At 38.4% G+C, this 16,701-nt stretch overlaps 1 protein-coding gene across 9 annotated transcripts in view; it reads right to left on the reverse strand.

Moving 5' to 3' along the window:
* The window catches only part of RXFP1 (relaxin family peptide receptor 1), a 110,987-nt gene that overhangs the window by 67,677 nt on the left and 26,609 nt on the right, over nt 1-16,701 (reverse strand). For all 9 annotated transcript variants that reach the window (XM_019441136.2, XM_019441134.2, XM_019441135.2 and 6 more), the window contains exon 2: nt 8,631-8,768. In XM_019441136.2, the coding sequence (XP_019296681.1) occupies nt 8,631-8,768 (138 nt within the window). The remainder of the gene's footprint in view (nt 1-8,630; nt 8,769-16,701) is intronic.

Consider the following 16,701-nt stretch of genomic DNA (forward strand, 5'->3'; position numbering starts at 1 on the left):
AATTCTGTTTTCCTTCCTGGGATGTTCCAACCTGTACATGCATGGACGCAGCAACATGTCAACTTACCATTGCTGAGGTTTTGACCAGAGTTCAACTTAAATTCTTCTTTTTTTAATTTCTAGATGACTGCAACCAATACAGTGCCAATGTTTCTTATAAAAGCTAACAAATTGGTAATAATGATAATGGAGTTAGCAAGTTAGTAAGTCTGCATACCATATTGAGAGTTTGACTCTAGTTTATTTCTACTCTTGCTACTATCTCACCTGCATTCCTTGTTTTCCACTCACTTGGGTCTAGGTCAGTGGTTCTCGAAATGTAGTGTGTGGGGTGACTTGAAGAGCTTTCAGAAACATTGCTGAGCCACCGGCAGAGTTTCTGATTCAGTGGGGTTGGGATGGGGACTGAGAACCTGCACTCCTAGTAGCTTCGTGGCTAATGCTGATGGCTTTGGTCCAGAACTACAGTGGAAGATCTGCTGGCCTGGATAAATTTCAGGAGAGTACTTTTTTTCTGATATAAGAAGTCCAGGAATAGTTTAAGATAGTATTTGTTACATAGACATGTTTTCATAAGAATAGATTATGATTTTGCCCATATTTCCAAAACTGGACTTGGGTTTTTTATTTTTTTGATGTTGACAATGGTGAGTAAAGGAGCTTTCAAATAGCATTAAGCAGGGGCACCTGGGTGGCTCAGTCAGTTGAATGTCTGACTTCCGCTCAGGTCATGATCTCACAGCTTGTGGGTTTGAGCCCCGCGTAGGGCTCTGTGCTGACAGCTCAGAGCCTGGAGCCTGCTTTGGATTCTGTGACTCTGTCTCTCTCTCTCTGCCCCTCCCCCTCTGGCTCTCTCTCTCAAAAATAAATGAACATTAAAAAAATTTTTAAATAGCATTAAACAGAATATTTTTTTGCCTAATAAACAGAATCTTTTTTGTCTAATAAATATTTTAATATTAATTGCTATTCAAGTCACCTGCATTTTTAATAATTAGTATTTTTGATTAAACAAAATGCTGTTTACTTTCATATGCCATGTACACCTATAGCTGGAACTTGACTTATTTCATCTGTGACCTATTTTATTTTTATGAATGCTGGTGGTGCACACCACTCCCTGCTCACATCAGGGGTCCCTAAGATAACCATTTTGCAAAACCTTTGGAACAGATTGCTTATACTACTTTGACTCAACTTGCTTCACCCTTCCCTACATGCATACAAACCAGGATTTCCCTGGTTTGAAGTCCAATCAAATATAAACTATTCCTGGGATAGAATGAAAAAGATGTGAACTCCAGAGTAACTACTGAGTATAGTGGTCAATAATCTGATCCACACAGATTTATTGAGTACCTGTTTTATGTGTGTGTGTATGCATTTCTACACAGGCAATTAATTTAATTCTCACAACAAATTTATTATTCCAATTTCACAAATAAGGAAAGTGAGACTGAGCCAAAAGAAATGACTTGTCTAAGTATCAACAGATAGAAAAAGACACTTCCAGGATTTGAGCCTGAACTTTCTGATGTCAGGTTGAGAAGTCTTCCAACCATTCTGTTTCTATTTAAAAAGAAATCAAAGAGGGTAAGGAAAAGTCATTATTGTTGACTGTAAAATACAAGCCACTATTCTGAGATACACAGTCCAAGGGTAGAGAAGGGGGGTGGGGGCAGGAATCTGTTTAGTGCTACATAGAAATTAAAAGCAACTGCTTGGGTTTTTTCTTTGGAGGTAATGATATTAAAATATTAACAACACAGTTTGTAAACTTAATGGGATGAACAGAATAATAACTAAAGTCTAATTTACGAATACTGTGATGGACTTGGTTTGAAAGAGAAAAGAAGAGAGGAAAAGACAAGCATGAAGTAGAAAGGGAATTGAGAGACAGTGAAAAAAGGGATGAGGACAGTTAGGGAGGCAGAATGGAAGTGGGGAGGCACATGGAAATGAGACAGAAAAAGAGAGAATGGCCCTCAGATACACAGAGATCGGGGGTGCGGGGGGGTGGGAATTGGGAGGGAGATAAAGGCAAAGAGGTGGAAGAAAGAAGAAACCATGATGGATCTCTAACCTGATTTTTGTTCTGATGGTATTGTTTTCACAAGAGTTAAGCCCCTGCTTGTCATCAGAATTCAAATTCTAAGAGTAAAGATGTAGGCCTTAATATTTTCTCTAATGTATATTTTCTTTGTTAAAATTCAACAGGATAGTTAAGCAGGATAATTAACATAATTAAGGTCCAAATATACAAATAAAATATAGTTTATTTGGTCCTGCCCAAATAAACTATAGTTACATTTTCAGGAAATGGGAGAAAGCTTACCCACCTCCTGACTATCTCATAATCAACAGGACACACACACACACACACACACACACACACACACACACACAGCTATTTATATAAACATAAAACTACAAAAACAAAAATATGGAAAAATAGTGTTCCTTCAAATATGAGCTGCTGTTTCAATAAGTAAACAGACAAACCATGGTTGTTCCTAGAAATATTTAAATTGCTTAACAGACAGGACTTCCTAAAGTCACACAGGTGGGGACTCTGAGTCACCGAGAGTTAATATCAATGTTTGTGGGAAAAGCAATCTCTGAGTCACCGAGAGTTAATATCAACGTTTGCGGGAAAAGCAATGATAATACCAACTGGGGTAGAATTTGCAAAAGTGGTTGCAGTGGCTGCCCTCCCTCTGCCCAACCCCCTTGCAGTGTGACTTTGCAGCTCCTCTCAGCAAGAGAAGTCAATTTCATCCCTTGAAACTGGACTGGTCTTGTGACTCCCTTCAACAAGGATGTGGGGCAAGTGTGTCATTTTTTGAGCATAGGCTTCAAGAGTCCTTTTACACGTCCAGTTACCCCTGGGTGCCATGTCTCTACCACTAGCAGAAAGCGTAGCCTACTGGAGGGCCAGAGCTGAATCACTCTGGCTATCTCAGCCAAGGTCCCAGGCATGACGACAAAGCTGATCCACAGATAATGGAGGGTACATGAAAAAGTCCCAACTAGGTTGAGAACTGTGGAGCTGATCTCAGCTGAGCCCAGCCCGAGTTGTTGACCCACAGAATTGCAAGCTAAAGAAATGATTACTTCTTATGTCATTAAGTTTGTAAGGTAGCTACAACTGGCTGATACACAAGTTAACATTTTACTGAATGCCAGTTTTGTGTCAGGTGCTGGGCTAAGCATCCTAGATACAGTGTCTCACTGAATCTTTTTAAGACATGTGGACACAGATATTTTTATTATTCCCACGTCACAGAAAAGACAACAGCCATCGTTACCCTCTTCAGAGCCAGATTTTAAATCCAGGTCACCCAAGCCTGATCTCTGCATTCCAATGCATTCCTCCATCTGAATTTGCTGGTTGGTGAATCCTGAAAAACTTGAGTAATTAAGGATTACTACTTTGAAGATTGTTACTTTTGTTATTTGGTTTCTTTAAATGCAGCACTAGAGCAAGAGCTCCCAAGCTTTTTTTCACTGAGAAACTACTTTTGGTGGCAAATTCCCTGTCCTACCAAGTTTTTTCCTGCTTTCTGTCAACATATCAGTTGGTAGGAAACTCTCAAGCCACTCTCTCTATATGAACTGCTAGCAGCTTAAGGGGGAAGTGGCTGGCGGTGGGCAGAACACTTTTATCTTGGTTTTTAAAAAGTTTATATGGTAATCAGGTGTTTTAAGAAGATAGAACATATATATACACATATGTATGCGTATATATACATATATGTATACATATATACACACACACACACACGTATTCATATGTATACATATATATAAATATATAAAAGATTTTGGCTCAGGTCATGATGTCATGGCTTGTGGGTTTGAGCCCTGTGACTGGCTCTGTGCTGACAGCTCAGAGCCTGGAGCCTGTTTCAAATTCTGTGTCTCCCCCTCTCTCTGTTCCTCCCCCACTCATGCTCTGTCTCAAAAATAGATAAACATTAAAAAATTATAAAAAAAGAAGACAACACATATGTATAGCCATCCAAATCAAAGATAATCATAGCTTAATCTCACCAGTTTAGATAGTGTGTTTACTCTTGAGTTAACTGCTACCACCTAGAGAAGTGTTAATTCCTTCAGCATAGGGTCTTAAAAAAAGTCTGTAATACTCTAGGGAGTGAAAACAGCAAGTCTCTTCAGTGTATTACTTATTTATGCAGCATTTCTGATTGCTATGTATGTCTTTATCCTCCAAAAATAGTACCTTATTTTCCCATGAGTAAGAAATCTCATTATTTTACATTATTAACCAAAGCTCATTTTCCCAGTGGGTCAGATCCAGCCAGTTGAAGTTCTTTTATAAATTTGTGTTGTTACGGCTTCAGAAATTTGAACAGGATATTTGGAGGTATGGTAGTGGAGGAGTAGTGAGACCATAGGCTTGCCTTGTCCCTTTTTAGAGTAGAGGTGAAAAAAACCGCCACATCTTGGAAGGTAGGAGCTGCAGAGAGTTGATTTGGGGGAGAGAAGAGCTGCAGGTACTCCAATGGGGAGGGAGCCCTGATCACAGGGAGAGGAGCGAGAGAAGGAGAGAGAGAGTGACAGTGTGTGCAGGGAATTACACAAGAAAAAGTCTCCCTTAAAGCCATTGACTGTGACAGGGAGAGGCGCGGAATACCACAAGATTTTATAAATAGTGGAGTGCAGAGTTTGAAGTTTCAGAAGTCTGCACCATCGCCAGGGACACGCCTAGTAGGCTTAGTGGTGCTCCAGTGGGGGAGGAGGGTGGAGACCTGGGAGTGGGCAGTGTGGGCTGAAGATCTCCTGGGTCACATGGGGAGAAGCAGTTCTCCTGCCTGCAGTACATTTGGGAGAGATGGCCCGGCCTCTCCAATGGGGGCTTCCTGAAGAGTGGTGGCTGCAAACTCCCTGCTCCAGGGACAAGAGAGCGGGGTGACACCATTTTCAGCCTGCCCAATAGCACTGACCCACTTCAGTGCGCAATATAGCACCACCAACCAGAGGCTGGAGCCCCTTTTACCAAGCCTTGCTACTCTGTGCCCTGCAGGTGCATTTGCACTAGGCAAGTCGGCCTAGGGTAAGGACAGCAGGTCCCACCCCCAGAAGATCAGCACAAACCCTTTGCGTGCACCAAGTCTACTGATCATAGGCTGCTACGAAGCCTCACCTCTAGGGTAAATAGGATCTAGCTTCTTTTGTTGAGCCCCCCTTGGGATACCAGAAAAAGCAATTTTAATCTTTATTATAATTTTTAAATTATTATTATTATTATTATTAGTTTGGATCTAGCTTCTTTTAACAAGAAGAACAAAACACACCTAGGATCTAGCTTGCTTTCTTTCTTTCTTTCTTTCTTTCTTTCTTTCTTTCTTTCTTTCCTTCTTCCACCTTGACAATATGACAAGATGGAGGAATTTACCCCAAAAGAAAGAAAAGAAAGAAGTCAGGGCCAGGGATTTAATCAATACAGATATAAGTAAGATGTCTGAACTAAAATTTAAAACAATAATTATAAAGATGATGGCTGGGCTTGAGAAAAGCATAGGAGACACTAGAGAATCCCTTACCATAGAGATAATGGAACTAAAAACTAGTCAGGCTAAAATTAAAAATAATATAACTGATATGCAAATTTGAATGCATGTTATGTTGACAAGGATGGATGAAACAGAGGGGGGAAAATCAGTGATATAGAAGATAAAATTATGGAAAATAACAAAGCTGAAAAGAAGAGGGAAAGAAAAATATTGGATCACAAATGTAGACTTAGGGAACTCAGCTACTCCTTATAGCATAATAACATTTGTATCCTAGGGGTCCCAGAAGAAGAGAGGTAAAAATGGGCAGAAGGTATTTGAGCAAATGATAGCTGGAAACTTCCCTAATCTGGGGAAGGAAACAGATATTGAGTTCCAAAAAGCACAGAGAAACTCCCATTATTCAACAAAAACTGACCATCACCAAAATATAAATGAACTATTGAGACTTCATCAAGATAAAAAACCTTTAGGGTGCCTGGGTGGTTAAGTCAGTTAAGCATTTGACCTTACTTAGGTCATGATTTCACAGTTCATGAGTTCAAACCCCACATTGGCCCCTGTTCTGACAGCTCAGAGCCTGGAGCCTGCTTGGGATTCTCTGTCCCCTCTGTCTTTGCCCCTTCCCCACTTGCAATCTCTCTCTCTCTCTCGCAAAATAGATAAATGTTAAAAAAGAAAAAGAAAGCTTGAAATAAAGATAAAAAGGTTTTGCACAGCAAAGGGAACAATCAACATTCCCTACAGAATGGGAGAGAAGATATTTGCTAATGACATAAAGGGTTAATATCCAAAAATATGTAAAGAACTTATGAAAGTCAACACCCAAAAAATAAATAATCCAGTTAAGAAATGGGTAGACTACATGAATAGACATTTTTCCAAAGAAGACATCCAGGTGGCTAACAGACACATGAAAAGATGCTCAGTATTACTCATCATCAGGGAAATACAAATCAAAACTACAAAGAGAGATCACCTCACACCCATCAGAATGGCTAAAATTAACAACACAGGAAACAACAGATGTTGGCAAGGATGTAGAGAAAGGGGAACCCTCTAGCACTGCTGATGGGAATGTACATTGGTGCAGCCACTCTGATAAACAGTATGGAGGTTACTCAAAAAGTTAAAAATAGAACTGCTATAACCCAGCAATTGCACTACGGGGTATTTTACCCAAAGATACAAAATACAGATTTTGAAGGGGGACATGCACACCTTGGCAGCATTCTCAGCAATAGCCAAATTATGGAGAGAGCCCAATGTCCATCAACTGATGATGACAAAGACAATGTGACATATATATGCAATGGAATATTACTCACCTATCTAAAAGAGTGAAATCTTGCCAATTGCAATGATGTGGATGGAACTAGGGAGTATTATGCTAAGCACAATAACTCGGAGAAAAACTTGGAGAAATAACTCAGAGAAAAACAAATACCATATGATTTCACTCATATGTGGAATTTAAGAAACAAAAGAGATGAACAAAGGGGAAAGGAAGGTAAAATAAAAAGATAAAAACAGAGTGTGAGGCAAAAATATCGGAGACTCAATTATAGAGAACATGGTAGGTTGCTGGAGGGGAGGGGCTGGATGGGCTAATGGGTAACAGGTATTAAGGAGTGCACTCATTTTGTTGAGCAATGGATGTTACATGTAAGTGATGAATCACTAAAGTCTACTCCTGAACCAAAACTACACTAAATATTAATGAGTTAGAATTTAAATAAATATTTGGATAAAAAAAAGGAATGAAATCTTGCCATTTGCAACAACATGGATGGAGCTAGAGACTATCATGCTAAGTGAAATAAGTCAGTCACAGAAAGACAAATAGCATATGATTTCACTCATATGTGGAATTTAGGAAATAAAACAAATGAACATATGGGAAGGGAGGAAAAAGAGAGAGCGAAACAAACTATAAGAGACTCTATGATAGAGAATAAACTGAGGGTTGATGGAGGGAAGGTGGATGGGGAGATGGGCTAAATTGGCAACAGGTATTAAGGAGGGCACTTGTGTTGAGCAGTGGGTGTTATATGTAAGTGATGAATCACTAAATTCTATTTTTGAAACAATATTACACTGTATTTCAACTAACTAGAATTTTAAAAATTTGAAAACAATGAATATACTAAACAAAATTTGAGCAAAATTCTAACCAAAAGCCAAGTTTTCCTGGTATTCTCTTTGGTCAGAAGCTCTACTTGTTGACTTTATTAGGTTATAAATTTGATTGTTGGTAAATAATAGGTTAGCTGGACTTATTGTTTGTTCTTTATTAGGCGGTCTCATTTGTCCATCAGAATTGTAGTTAGCAACAGATAATAAGAAAGAGCAATAGCTGTTCACACTTAGCTAGTACCTGCTGTATGCTTGCATTTCTCTAATCCCTTACATTTAATCTTCCCAAGTTATCTTAGCATAGGGACAATTTCCAAACCCTTTTCTAATATCAGGAAAGAGAGTCAAAAGAGAGGTTTAGAAACATTCTCAAGACTACATAATTGGTCATTGTTGTACCCAGATTCAAACCAGACAGTCTTGTCTCCAGCGCCCAAATTCCCAATTCCTACACCATTTTGCTTGTAAGATGTTAACTGGATGGGTTCGTGGGATACAAAACTTACTATGTGCACAATCACCACTTTCCTCAAATACTGGTGGTGATAATATAAAGAATGGATGTTTGAGGGGCGCCTGGGTGGCTCAGTCGGTTAAGCGTCCGACTTCAGCTCAGGTCACGATCTCACGGTCCGTGAGTTCGAGCCCCGCGTCAGGCTCTGGGCTGATGGCTCAGAGCCTGGAGCCTGCTTCCGATTCTGTGTCTCCCTCTCTCTCTGCCCCTTCCCAGTTCATGCTCTGTCTCTCTCTGTCCCAAAAATAAATAAACGTTAAAAAAAAAAAAAAAAAAAAAAGAATGGATGTTTGAAGCTAATAAAAAACAATGTACGATTTCCCTAAGTGACACATATTTTTTTCAATTTAGTTTCTCTTTTCTCTTGTTATGAGCAGTCTCAGAGACTTTACCTGCAGTGATTTTGCCCTGATTCCTGCTGTGACTACAAGTGCTTCACTCACCGCAGTTGTCCTCATCCGCTTGGTTGCCACAGTCGTCCACACCATTGCAATGAAGAAGCTGAGGCAAGCACTTGGTGATATTCCCACAGGGGAAATAGCCGAGGGAGCACTTGACATCCTGCCCACTCCCGTGAAGGACTGTGATGAAGAAGGAGGAGAGAAGGTTAATGCAAAGGCTTGGCAAAAAATGGTTTCTCCCCAGTATCCTAAAACCTGTAATCTCATTCTGGCTTGTACCGCCCACTGTGTGGCCGCCTCACCTTGCTTACTAGCCTCATGCCAACTGTTTTCCAAGAACCTTCACGCCAATGGGATGTTCTCTTCTGTGTCCCCAGAAGATGCCAGGATTCTCCTTTCTTTGCCTTTTCTCATGCTGTTTCCCACGTGGAATGTCCTCCACCCCTATCCTTTTTCTATGCAATGTCTGCCCATACTTTATAGTTTATCTCAATTCCCTTCTTCTCCCTTTCAAAAATATTTTAACCAATCATTTTAAAAATCAGGAATTTATTGAATTCTTACTCAGAATCAAGACTCTTCTGGTATTAAAGGAAGAAGACATAGAGAACATCAGGAAAGTACATGCACATGCTCACTCACAGACTGGATAGTGCCTGTGTGTGAGGCTCTGTGCAAGATTTTGTGTAAACCACACTGAATGAAACAAAGTTCCTGGCCAAACTTTCAGATGGGCTTCTTTCACTTAGTAATACACATTTAAGGGTCCTCTATGTCTTTTTATGGCTTAATAACTAATTTATTTTAGCACTGAATAATATTCCATTGTTTGAATGTACCATAGTTTATTTATCTTTACTTACTGAAGGACATTTCAGTTTCACCCAAGTTTTGGCAATTATGAATAAAGCTGCTATAAGCATCCATCCACATGCAGGTGTTTGTGTGGATATAGGTTAACTATGCCATTTTAAAACCTTAGATTTATATAAATTTTAAAGATTATTGGAGCCTCCAAATGTAGTTCTGTTACTTACTATCCTTACCAAGTTTGTACATGTTTGGAACTTACTAGAATATTGTCAATTAAAAGAAAAAACAGAATAGCTTGAATTGTCGATAACATTTATTATATAAAAATGTGTTTGTGATCTGTCACCAAGACGTGAAAAGAATAAAAAAGACTATTTTCTTTGTAAGATGCAGCATGACATTTTAATAACAGGGCAAGTGACATCTTTATACAGAAGAAATCTAGCAATGTCAGGTTTTGACTGTACTTAGTTGTTTCAGAGCACATCATTTGATGAAGGAAATAGTTAAATCTATGTAATAATGAGCTGTGTTGTAAGTGGTGTTCTCACTTGTGAAATTATTTTTAATTATTTTTAATTTTTAAATTATTGTAGTTTAATTTTTTTTAACGTTTATTTATTATTGAGAGGCAGAGACAGACAGAGCATGACAGGGGCAGAGAGAGGGGGAGACACAAAATCTGAAGCAGGCTCCAGGATCCAGCTGTCAGCACAGAGCCTGATGTGAGGCTTGAACTCATGAACCGAGAGATCATGACCTGAGCTGAAGTTGGACGCTTAACTGACTGAGCCACCCAGGTGCCTCTCACTTGCGAAATTATTTTAAAATTATTTATCAATATTTTTTCAACAAATTGATTAAAATGAAATCAAAGGATTTGTATGCCGCAGGATGGCCCTGGCAGGACATCACATATTTCAGAGACTTCAAGTGTACGTAAAATAAGGTAATCTGTGTTGATACTGACTTCTGATGTCTTTATTAATTTTTTAAATTAATTTTTGAAGAACAAAATTTAAAAATCAAGGGTTTCAGGGATACCTGACTGGCTCAGTTAGTAGAGCATGTGACTCTTGGTATTGGGTTTGTGAGTTTGAGCCCACCATTGGGTATACAGCTTACTTAAAAAAAAAAATCAAGGATTTCAGAAAAATTCTGTGATGAGTTGTCAGTCTTCAGCTGAGAGTTACTATTTGAAGATGTTTTAACTAGACGAGACACACCTGCCTGTGTTTTCATGCTGCTGTTTTGAAATTCTCTTCTGAGTAACTTACTTTTAGGGATATTATGTTTTTACGTCCTATCTTTTAAGTTTATATTTAGAAGCAGATACAGCCCTTCAATGATTGTGTCATGGAATGAGTTCTACATTTTTATAACATTATGATTCAAAAGATACATTTAAGGTCTTAAATAGTGATATTTTAAAAATAACTTTGATATTATCTCAGATTTAAAGTTGCAAATACAGTATAAATAATGATTTTTCCTCCTGAATCATTTGAGAGTAAGTTCCTGACTAGATGCTCCATCACCCCTAAAAACTTCGGCTGTGTTTTTTTCTCTAAATAAGGATGTTCTCCTCCTATATAATCATGCTAGAACCATAAAAATCAGGAAATTAACATTAACACCTTATTACCATTTAAACCACAGAATTCATTCACTTCTCACATACTGTTCAAAAAATGTCCTTCATAGTAAAAGGATCTAGTTTATAATCCTTGTATTTAATTGTCCCATTTCTTTAGTTTCCTTTGATCTGGAATAGTATCTTAGTTTTTCCTTATCTTTCATGACCTCAACACTTTTGAAGATTGTAAGTTAAATATTTTGTAGAATGTCCCTAAATTTTGGTTGTATGATATTTCATCAAAATTAGATTTAGATTATGCAACTTTGGTAAGAAATTCACAGAAGTGATGCTTATTTCAACCTGTCAGGTTATGCAAGATTTGATTTGTCCCATTACTGATGATGATCACTTTTGGTCGCTTGGTTAGGGTGATATCTGCAAAACTTTTCCACTGTGAAGTTAGTCTTTGTGATTAATAAGCATTTTTGTAGGGGCACCTGAGTGGCTCAGTTGGTTAAGCCTCCAATTCTTAATTTTGGTTCAGGTCATGATCTCATGATTCATGAGTTTGAGCCCTGCATCAGGCTCTGCGCTGGCAATGCGGAATCTGCTTGGTATCCTATCTCCATCTCTCTCTGTCCCTCCCCTGCTTGCTTTCTATATCTCTATAAAAATAAATTAAAAAAAAATTAAAAATAAGTATTTCGTGGAAGGGTGTCCAATTCCTAGCTAACACCATATGGTCCAGTCTAGTTTTCTCCCTTTACATATCTTTAGCTCCCCTTTCTGACAATGAGAAAGTGCTTTCTATTATCCTTAATATAGTTATTATCTTGACAAATCCTCTTCCTGCATAGTTACCTTCCTCACCCCTCTTCAGTTCTGACTCCCAACAATGGACATTTTTCCTGCATGAGCACTCTCCTTGCCCTGTTAGCCATTTGTTACAGAATGCCAGGCACCACCTTCCTCTGTGGACACCCTCCTTATCCCATTGTGGCCCCAAAATTCCTCTCTGGGATGCCATAGGTCCTCTGTCACATCCAGCACAGAAGAATACCTTTCTGTGGTTCACCAAATAGCTTTAGGGCTCAATTGTTCAGGAAGAGAATGATAGAGTAAGGGGCAGGTAAGTGATGGTTATAGGAAAATTTAGGAGAAGTTGAAGGGGATCATCTTATACCACTCCCAAATGTGCATGCTACTTTGGCATAAGTATTGTTTTAAAATGAAGACAATTGAAAATAAGCAAACATAGAGCCCTCCACCCTTCCCCTATCTGCCTAAAAGCAGGACATACATTTCCCTTTGTAAGGGTGTCTTCCTCCTCCCTCCATACCAGGAGGAGAACAGCTCTTGTCACTGGAGATGGAAAGTTGGCACCGAGGTGAGTCTGCACAAACAAACATTATTAAATAGACCCTTTTCTCTCTCTCAGGACTAAAATCTTAGGGGTTTCAATAAACACTTTTTGGAGGCTAAGTTCCAAGTGATTTATCATTAGTGAAATAAAATTTAGCTGCTACTTTTTTGACAGACCTTGACAGAAATGCACAAGCACTTACAATTTTGCCTAGGAAAATGCACAAAAGTGCCACTTCAGTGAAATTATAACTCTTACTCTGTAGCAAACTTAAATGCGAATATGGAAAATTTTAACATGGTTGCTCTGAAGTCAATGCCTTAAGGGCATCTCTGTTCAGTTAAATTTAAGTAGTGAGTGTAATTGGCACATTTAATTAAAATGTTTATTGTGTTTCTGTACAACTTTGACTTGTGTAAACACTAAGATGGGAGTTTCATTGGATTCTATAACTTATTTCCAGCATTTGAAATCCTCCTCACAATCTATGGAAAATATGCAATATTCTATTTTCTTAGATAATTACAGCATCAAAAGTATAGAGGTAGTTTACTACCTTGTTAGGAAGTAAAATACACACACACACACACATACACACACACACACACACACACACACACACACACACACACTGACACAAACTTTCCCTATATTCAGTCCATTTGTTTTAAAAAAGATAATTTCTATCTTAAATGATGACTATCAATAGCTATTTAAGATGTTTAGAAATAAAAAATAGAAGTATCAGATGTGGGGGTGCCTGGGTGGCTCAGTTGGTTAAGCATCCAACTCTTGATTTTGTCTCAGGCATGGTCTCAGGTTAGTGAGATCGGGCTCCATGTCAGGCTCTGCACTGACAGCACACAGCCTGCTTGGGATTCTCTCTCTCCCTCTCTGCCCCTCCATCTCCCCTGCTCACACTCTCTCTCTCAAAATAAATAAATAAACTTAAAAAATACCGGATGTAGTGGAGGATTGTTAAATAAATTACATGGTGTAGTTTCAGAACTACATATTTGCATATGTTGAACAATAGTCTATATTGTTTGTTCTTATTTATATAAAATAAAAGCTATATGTGTGTTTATAAAATGCTGATATATTCACAATGAACTGTTAACAGTAGTCATCTTTGGGAAATGGGACAAATAATTTCAGGAAAAATGGGAGATTTTATTCTGCAGTTTATACCTTTAAGAAAAGAAAATTTGGACTTGTGTTTTAAAAATGAGTATTCTTGGGGCACCTGGGTGGCTCAGTCGGTTGAGTGTCCGACTTCGGCTCAGGTCAGGATCTCGCAATTTGTGAGTTTAAGCCCCGTGTTCGGCTCTGTGCTGACGGCTCAGAGCCTGGAGCCTGTTTCAGATTCTGTGTCTCCCTCTCTCTGCCCCTTCCTTGCTCATGCTCTGTCTCTCTCTGTCTCTCAAAAATGAATAAACGTTAAAAAAAATTAAAAAATAAATAAAAATGAGTATTCCTTTAATAATAATAAAAATAATCTGAAGTTATTTATAGACAATTCAAATATGTGAAAATTTGGTTTCTTAGCTATAGATTAAAAACCTGATTGTAATATTAGTCAGCTCTCTTTAGACCTTTTGAAAGAAGGTGAGTATGAGATCAGTGGTTCTTAGTCAGGGATGATTTTGTTCCTCAGGGGTCAAATGGCAAAGTCTGGAGACATTTTTTATGTCACAACTTAGGGGGCTGCTATTAGCATCTAATTAAGGTAGAGTCCAGGGATACTGTTAAACATCTCACAATGCACAGGAAACCTCCCCCCAAACAAAAACTTATCTGTCCTAATATGTCAGTAGTACCCAGGATGGGAAACCCAGGACTTGTCATTGGTGAAGAATCAATAGGAAAACACTCCATGCCAGCAGATGACTAACACATGAGCTCACTTGCAGAACAGGCAATTGATTACTTCAGTGGCTGTTTATCCTTCTAGTGGAGACTTTCTAATTGATTTTAAGAGGTTTTAGAAATAGATGGACATTACCAGTGCAGCTTTTGTGTCTCTGGAAAGGTTGCAACTGCTATTGTTTTGACAACTGGGAAAGAGGTTGCACATTGTTATGTCCACTAGTCCCAGGGACTCATGGTAGTTAGACAGAATCATTTCTTAAAAAAAAAATTAATGTTTATTTATTTTTGAGAGAGAGAAAGAGAGAGAGAGAGAGAGAGAGAGAGAGAGTGTGTGTGTGTGTGTGTGTGTGTGTGTGTGTGTGTGCAAGCAGGGGAGATGCAGAGAGAGAGGGAGACACAGCATCTGAAGCGGGCTCCAGGCTCTGAGCTGTCAGCATAGAGCCCGATGCAGGGTTTGAACTCATGAACTGTGAGATCATGACCTGAGCTGAAGTTGGATGCTTAACTGACTGAGCCACCCAGGCACCCCTAGAAAGAATCATTTCTTAAGTGCAAGAATTATTAAACAATGGGTTGGGTTACTAAGACAGTCTCGGGAAATTTTGAAAAATTGGATAGATAATTTAAGCATATTCTGCCAAAAGTAAAAGAATTGGCCACAGAATATTTTCAGGCCTCTTGAACGAGTTCCATGAATCTTTGAATAGCAAAACAGATGTTTTAAGGAAGATATTATTTAAAAAGAACATTTTAGACTTCAAATCTGAGAGTTTGAGATGTGTGTACTCTGTACACACAAAAAATATTGACAAAAATTCAATCATCTCTACCTCAAGAGAGCTGAAAAATTAGCCAAAAAATTCCTTTGTCCTGACAAAAATCCGGGTACTTAATATCTCTGAATTTTATTGCTTCAGCCCAGTTTCTCATTATAAATATTGTATTATGATCTTTCTCATAACTTATGCTCCTCCAGATAAATTAAACACTTGGTTTCCCAAGAAATATGCCTTTCTCTAGGAGAAGAGGATTAAGAGTACACTTATTGTAAAGAGCACTGAGTAATGCATGGATTGTTGAATCACTATAGGGTACACCTGAAACTAATATAACACTGTAGGTTAATTATAATTGAATAAATCAATAAAATAACATTCTGCAACAAACACAAAGAAACCATTCTTCCACCAACAATAACAAAAAAATATGACTTTATCATTGCCTGTCCTGATTCCAGTTTGACTTAAAACCTCACATAGAACTGACTGACTGTTTGCAGTCCCCAAATATGTCATGCACATTGCTGTTACCTACCAATAAAATGACAGTACACAGGCACTGGGATTTCTTCATTTACTTGCCAATATCCTGTGCTTTCTTTAGGATTCAGGTATTACCTTCTTCTGAAAGCATCTAGTTCTTTAGGCTGGGTTGTATACCTACTCTCCGTTTTCTTAGCATTCTGAACCTATCTCATTTCAACGGCCCCTGTTGCACTATACTGTAATTGCTGCCCACATGTCTCTTCTGTAAGCTTTCTTTTTTTAAGAATTTTTTTAATGTTTATTTATTTTTGAGACAGGGGGAGACAGAGTGCTAGTGGGGGAGGGACAGAGAGAGAGGGAGACACAGAATCTGAAACAGACTCCAGGCTCTGAGCTGTCAGCACAGAGCCTGATGCAGGGGCTTGAACCCACAAACCGTGAGATCATAACCTGGGCCGAAGTCGGACGCTTAACCGACTGAGCCACCCAGGTGCCCCAGCTTTTTGAGGGCAGACAGACCATGTCTCAAATCATGGTCATATTCTCTGTGCTTAACATTATAGTATAAGATGGCAATAAATACTTGTGAATGAATGAATAAATGAATGAATTAGAATGAAAGATATGTGGTGAACTGAATTAACTGGAGATGGACTGAATTTTCATTAGCCTTATCTACTCACTGTCACCAGCGTAATAGTCCATGTCCTATTTCACTCATATTCTCCCTATATCATTAGCCTAGGAGAGCATAAGAACATGCCTGTTACAACTAATTTCCTATAAAAACCAAAATTTTTTAAACTCAGTTTTTTTAAACTGAGAAAAACTAGGAAAAACATGTTAAATTTTTATTAAGTTCATATCTTTCATATCTTTCCATTAGATTTGATATGGTTTTTAAAAATCTTGGCTTATGTAGTAGCTTCTTACCAGATACGTCTCCTGAGGCAAAGGAAACAAAAGCAAAAATGAACTATTGGGATTTCATCAGGATAAAAAGCTTCTGCACAGCAGAGGAAACAATCAACAAATTAAAAGGCAGCCAGTGGAATGGGAGAAGATAGTTGCAAATAAAATATCTGATACAGGGTTAGTCTCCAAAGTCTATAAAGAACTTACCAAACTCAACACCCAAAAAACAAATAATCCAGTGAAGAAATGGACAGAAGACATGAATAGACATTTTTTTGAAAGAGGCCATATAGATGGCTAATAGAC

This window comes from Panthera pardus, unplaced genomic scaffold (genome assembly GCF_024362965.1).
Source record: "Panthera pardus isolate Hobbes unplaced genomic scaffold, ASM2436296v1 HiC_scaffold_13, whole genome shotgun sequence".
Classification (NCBI taxonomy): domain Eukaryota; kingdom Metazoa; phylum Chordata; class Mammalia; order Carnivora; family Felidae; genus Panthera; species Panthera pardus.